This window comes from Hippichthys cyanospilos, chromosome 7 (assembly GCF_059441005.1).
Source record: "Hippichthys cyanospilos isolate Australia breed blue-spotted pipefish chromosome 7, RoL_Hcya_1.0, whole genome shotgun sequence".
In the NCBI taxonomy this organism is placed as follows: Eukaryota; Metazoa; Chordata; class Actinopteri; order Syngnathiformes; family Syngnathidae; genus Hippichthys; species Hippichthys cyanospilos.
This window is the reverse complement of record NC_142375.1, coordinates 7,425,142-7,431,378: the sequence shown is the minus strand read 5'-3', so window position 1 is coordinate 7,431,378 and position 6,237 is coordinate 7,425,142. Positions and strand designations below refer to the sequence as shown.

Sequence of the window (6,237 nt, the reverse complement as noted above, 5' to 3'; positions counted from 1 at the left end):
ACTACGTGCATATTGACCACACGACTGAAACGGACAAAGAGAAGAAGAAACTGGAAAACGAAGTTTTGATACAATCTATTGGAGAAGAGAAGGCGAAAATATACACAAATTACCATGCTTTGAATGACTTGATAAGAGAACGTGCAGGTAAGAAATTTCCTTTTATGCTTAGAGGACGCCTGGACTACTCACATTCATGCATCGGTAAGATGTCTCATAATTATCTCATTGAAACCGACATCACTTTCCGCAACGGAGATTACTCCGAACCCAAGAAAACCAAAGAACAGCTGCAGGAGGACTGGGGCTCAATGCCAAATCTGTTTAGCAACCCGCAGTGGTGCTATGCGGAAGCAATACTCAAGTATCCTACGCCTCGACAAGGAACTGAGCTTTGGAGAACAAAATTCCCCCCTGGATTGCCTTGGGTGCTGAATGCCCACCAGGATGAGGACATACTTGTCAGATGGGGACCAAACTACTATGATAATGTACAACCGCCTTACATCGAGATCTCCAGGACCACCAAGGAGGACAAAGAACTCCTGTGGACAAACGATAGAGCCATGTTTTTGGAAACCAAGAAAAGAGAAGCTGAAGAAGCAGTTGGGACCTACAACAACTTCAAACAAGTGCTGATTGTGAAAGTTGTAGGAGAAGACTTCTGCCGAGACAACCCACCGACTTTTTCATGCTTAAGAAACCATGAGTCCAGCAGAAACTCTTATTGGAAATTGACCTCACTGTTGGATGAATGGAGGCAACCTGTGTACGAAGAATTGATACAGGTATTGCAAATAAGACCAATTAGAGCTTGGAGCAGAGAGGAACACAAGAACCGCGCAGCGGGAGTTAAGGAACTGCCAGGAGAAGGGCGGGACCAAGAGGTTGAAGGCCCCTCCCCCAAACCAGGCGTGGTCCAAGTCACTGCGTGGAAGTGGGCGATGGCTGAAGACTACAAGAGGATTAGAGGAGCGAAGGGTCAGAAGTGGCAGACATCCAGCAAGAGAGCATCGAAGAAGACCTCTTGGAGAGCGGTCTCCACTTAGAAGACCCCATGGACAACGAACCAGAACCGGGCTCCTACCTCCACCAAACATCCCCGCAATTGACTTATGCCAACATTGAACCGATATACAAGAACACAGAACTCCTCAACGATCCAAGCTCTCCTCAAAGTGATGCACCTGAAGACCCATCTAAAGTGGTGCACCACTATGAGGAACCAGTGGTTGTAAGCCAACAACCACAGTCAATGGAAGAAATAGAATTGGTGCCTATTGAAGAAGCTGAACCTCCGATGATATCTACCCAGGACTTCAGCCCCAGCAGAGGCTTCCCTCTATACAAGCCATCCATCTTGCCTTTGGATGAGATACCTTGGGAAAAATATGTTTGCCGAATACTGTTTACTTGTTGTACGATAATCTTAGTGGCAGTATGGCTCAACTGCTGGTTCGGTGACATACGAAGCTGCAGAAAAATTGTCAAGCCTGACCCGCTAGAAATGACAAAATTCGAATATGGAACAAGCAAAGAATACAACCAGACCTGTTGGAAAACCAGAAGCAAGAAAATCAAGATACAATGGACCTACCCATACCCACTGATTGATTCTGGGGGGCTCGAAGGACTTATCAGAAAAGTTAAAGACGATTTGAAACCCAGAGTCAAGACAGGGATTGAACTCCTGAAGAATGCAACAACGTTTCGAGACCACAAAGAAGACTTTGAATTCACAGTCCATGATGTGTGGATGCTTGCTGGAAAATTGGACACTCTAGCTGAAATCATTTTGTTGATAAAGAAAGAAACTAGGTTAGTTAGAAGAAATTGGATTAAAATAGGGAATGAAACAGGAAAATGGCACTATTCGTCATATTGCTCTCCCCTTCCCGGGCGTGATGACGGAGAATGGATCGAGGGGACCAATTGGGTAAGAGACGCTCCAAAACCTAATAACACTTGTATTGATTTCCGCCCTAAGTGGGAACCTTGTTGGAGTTGTTTGAAATTAAATTGTGTGCCTGAAAAATTGTTAACCACTCCGGCACCAGTCCCCGCTAACCGTCATGCGCCGTTTAGAGCTAGAAATAAGAAAAGATTGGGGAGATCTATAAAAGTTCTAGCTAAACACAAACTTGACATAACAAAGCATCAGGTAACAAATGTATGTCTTTTGGCACAAAAACTTTCAAAGTGTTATTGGAATGTTGGCAGTAAATGTACTGAACAATTCCAGGTTTTAGTAGCCACAAGCATTTCTAACCCTGAATTTGAGGTAGCAAACCTCTGGGTAGACTCCCCCATCCAACCAATAACTAAAGTAGATTATGAACATTGGTTGAATGTGTCTCTCCCCTGGCTATGGGAGAAAAGACTTGACCTCTGGTATGAATATAGAACCACCCAAGGCTCTCACCATTTTTTCAAAACGCCTCAGAACATGTGGGTTCAGCGACTCCCAAACCCAGATGATCTGATGTCTGTACCACAAAATGATTTTGACAAAATTGATAAATGCGTAGCAGATAGAATCTACGACGCTCTGCACCAACAACAATGGTCTGTAGGGAACTCACCAAGGTGCCCCCTATACGAAGTTCAAAAGCTAATTTCGGTGCAATGGTTATATAATTGTTCTGGCCTAAAAACCAACAAAACTGTGAAGGGAATCTTACAGCAATGGAAAGAATTCCACACCAGAGATCTCACAAGAACATGGTGGGGTTTTTGGAAAACTGAAATGAAACAATATGTAATGCCTTGCCTAAATGTGTCGACCAACTACTGGGTCAAGTATCAGTATGTTGCAACTGTCTACTCCAAAGAACAGGACATTTGGCCCTCGTACACTCCGTACTTGTATGCCACTCCTAGACCTTGGAGGATGATTTGTAACAAAGAAAAGACTCAATGTTCAGTTACTTTGGCCCGACGACCTTGCAACACTTGGCCCCAGTGGAAAGATTATTGTCAAGAGAACTTTCCTGATGACGGTTCTACTGACGATGAAGGAGCCTTTTGGACAAAGCAGTCCGACGGGACATGGAAACGCAATCGACACGGAAATGAGACTTTCTGCCAGAAATGGATGAAAGACTACCAACTGTTCATCGCAAAACATCGGACTGCACCCACAAGGTACCGGCCTAATCAACCTCATCCCCTTCGCCAAATCATTGAAGGACACGCGCTCAGAAGGAGCCTGTGCTGGGGACAGGAAGTGATTGGCTACGACTGGGTGGGCCCGAATAAGATCTACAACAACGGGACTTGTCACTCCCCCGCTGAACACTGGCTGCAGTGTGGCAGCGGCACTGACCTCCATGATTGCGCATGGTACGAAGTGGTTGGCCTGGCCTTTGTCAAAACCACCAAGGCAGCCATTAGAACCAGCGTTGAGATTGTGGGGGAAGGGATGTCTGCTGTTGGAGATTGGATGGCTGAAGCAATTGGGGGACTGTGGAGATGGATTCTGCTGGCGATCGGAATCATCGCCGTTGCAGGATGTATCTACCTCATCACCAAGGGCGGAGTCCAGCGATTCATCTCACCGAGGGGACGACCCAGGACAACCTCCAATGATGCAAAAGCCAGCCCACGAAATGAAACCGCGCCCGAGGGGTGGAGCCAAACTGCCTATAAGAGCCGCGGCTCAGCGGCACGCTAGTCACTTGGTCTCTCGGGTCCAAGCTGAGCACTCAAAGGTGGAAAGGTAACCTTGCTGAACCATGGCAAACAATCTTAATGATACTACTTACGGACGACCTGGCACCGTCACTGAAGTAAGTAATGAAATTGAATTTTGGATAATTTTTGCTATTTGGATAGGATATAGCTGCACTGGCTATTGGGATTGGCGACAATTTACTCGACCTTTAATTCTAATTGTTTCTATATCCAAAGTTTTGGTATTAAGGCTGCTGTTCCGTACTTACACGTATGGCATGGGCCTTTTTCTTGTGTACATGCATGGGCGAGTGAAAATCAACCTCAACACAGCTGTGGGGATAGCGGAAACTGTCCTGCTGCTCTGCTGGCTGGTGTTAGACGTTGTGTCTGCCTTTTTCTTCCCTCTAGTCTACGGGGCTACTATTCTTGAAGGTGTGCTAGCCATGGCTCTGGCTTTGTATGTTATGGGCCTGGTGACACGGCTTAAGTGCCGCACCAGCTCCAGCCAAGTCTGGGTTATACGCACAGTCAAGCTAGTACTATGGGGCATAGTATGGGGAATAATCTCCCTGTTACTATGGCTTGGTATAGTTAGTCAATTGGTTTTAATTGCCTGGTTCTTTACTTATTCTGCATTTTTTACCCTTCCACCTCGGAATGCCAATCATGATGATAATTTGCCTAGACTTCATACATACACACCCCAAACACCCACATCACCAAGACGCACTCACACTGATCCACCACATGCACCCATACCACAACAGCACCCTTACACTGATACTCCACCGGCTATACCAAATTATACCGGACACAACCTTTCCAATTCTACTTCTTATGTTGCTAGAATCGCGCTCCCTAGTCCTCACCAGTCTCTGGAGATTATATCACCAGTGATTGCTGGACGACCTGGAGCTCCCGAGTAATACAGTTCTTCTGTATCTCGGTCGAAGCGAGCGGCAAAAAAGGGCAATCAAAAAATGTACAAAAAAATTAAGGAAGCTCCTGCCGAATAGGAGCAATTCGGTTTTTTGATCTTGTGGTTATGAAAATTATAGGTGAGCCTCCCTTCCTGTCTCCTGTGCGGGACCGAACGAGTGTGCTTCGCCTGGGTCGTGGGGAAGTCCTTCATGGGTTCCTGTTGCTTCCCTCCACCCTACTGTTCAGGGCCAAACTGGTTCCTGCCTGATGGTGTCTATATCAGAAATGATGCATGTCTGCTTTCAGAGCTTCGGCTGTCCCTGGAAGGATTTACAGGGCTAATTTTCGGAGCCAAACTGGTTAAGATGACCCGAGGCAGTTCACGTTTGCCTCCATCTCTTGTCCGGGATGGAAGTACTGCGCTCGGTTATGTTCATTCTTTGACTCATTTAACTTGGCGTTTTCCTGATTCCAGTCGCTGTATTACCTCTCACCTCAACAGTGGTCTTTGTGTCGCTACAAGCCCTAGAAGGATGCCCAAGCCGAGTCCTCCGGTGGCTGACGCCGGGGTCCCTGAGTCGGCTCCCGCTGTTACCACTGAGGTCCCCTTGAGCATCCCAGTGCAACCTAAGAGCCCGGTAATTGTACCGGTCTCGCCTATGTGGTCAGGAGCAACCTCCCCTCCGACCCTGTCACCCCAGGTTCGCTCGCCCATGGTGTGCGATTGCGGAGACCTTAATGATGGGGATACCCATGGGGATTCGGAGGAGGACGTTGTGGATGATGATGACCTGGCTCCCCCCACTGATGCCTCTCCTCGAGCCGACTCGCCCCTGCTATCTCTGCATGCTGCATTGCATGTATCCACATTGGCTATGATGACTGACTTTTCGCAGTCATCCAACACTGGGGTTGAGGATCTGCTCGACGAGATTAGGCGGGAACATCAGTTGGACTACGACTTCTGAGGGTTCTCCGGGATGGCCATGCCAAGGCTGCCTGGTACTGAATCCAAGGAGGGGGTGTCATGTGATGAGGGCAATGGCGACACATAGTGGTGAACGCAGGTAGTGCAGCGATGTGATGGAATAATGCGCCATGTTGATGTAACATTGAGCCAAATTGATGTAAAATTATCATGTAAATTATTGGCTTAAGATACCAGTCAGAATTGACCTCGACTGGAATAAAACAAATAAATGAATATAATATAAATATATTATAAATAAATATATCATAAACAGCAGACACCAAATCATCTCTGAAGACAACCAACATTAAAGAAGTCCATGAAGTCAACTCACAATGTAGACACATTGTGAGGCCATAAGATCAAAGCAAGCTTTTAGCAATAAGTCATGCTCAATATTACTCTGTAACTGCCATTGGAAAAAGTGTCAATTGATCACAAATGTTAAGACCTATGTTCATGTTTATTCTGTAAATGTGCACATATGATATGTTATTGCCTTTTTTAGCCTGATTTGAAATATGCAACTTGTTATTACCATTTTAAACTGTATCTTTGATCAAGATACAGCTGAATCATATCGGAATGTTCGTGTGTTCAAGTGGAAAGTTACTAAACGGCCAGCACAGACACTGAGCTGCCAGGTCAGCATACCAAAAGAGGAACAAATG

General features: G+C 46.2%; 1 protein-coding gene across 1 annotated transcript; it reads left to right on the top strand.

The window, feature by feature from the left end:
* Positions 1-2,237: 2,237 nt before the first annotated feature.
* LOC148420873 (uncharacterized) lies at positions 2,238-4,639 on the top strand. Its single transcript, XM_088418515.1, has one exon. It carries the CDS (start codon positions 2,447-2,449, stop codon positions 3,671-3,673), a length of 1,227 nt encoding a protein of 408 aa, XP_088274641.1. The 5' UTR covers positions 2,238-2,446; the 3' UTR covers positions 3,674-4,639.
* The last annotated feature ends 1,598 nt before the right edge of the window (positions 4,640-6,237 follow it).

Excerpts from the sequence above, each read along its gene's own strand:
- LOC148420873 (XM_088418515.1), top strand. The coding sequence starts at position 2,447 with ATGTGGGTTCAGCGACTCCCAAACCCAGATGATCTGATGTCTGTACCA.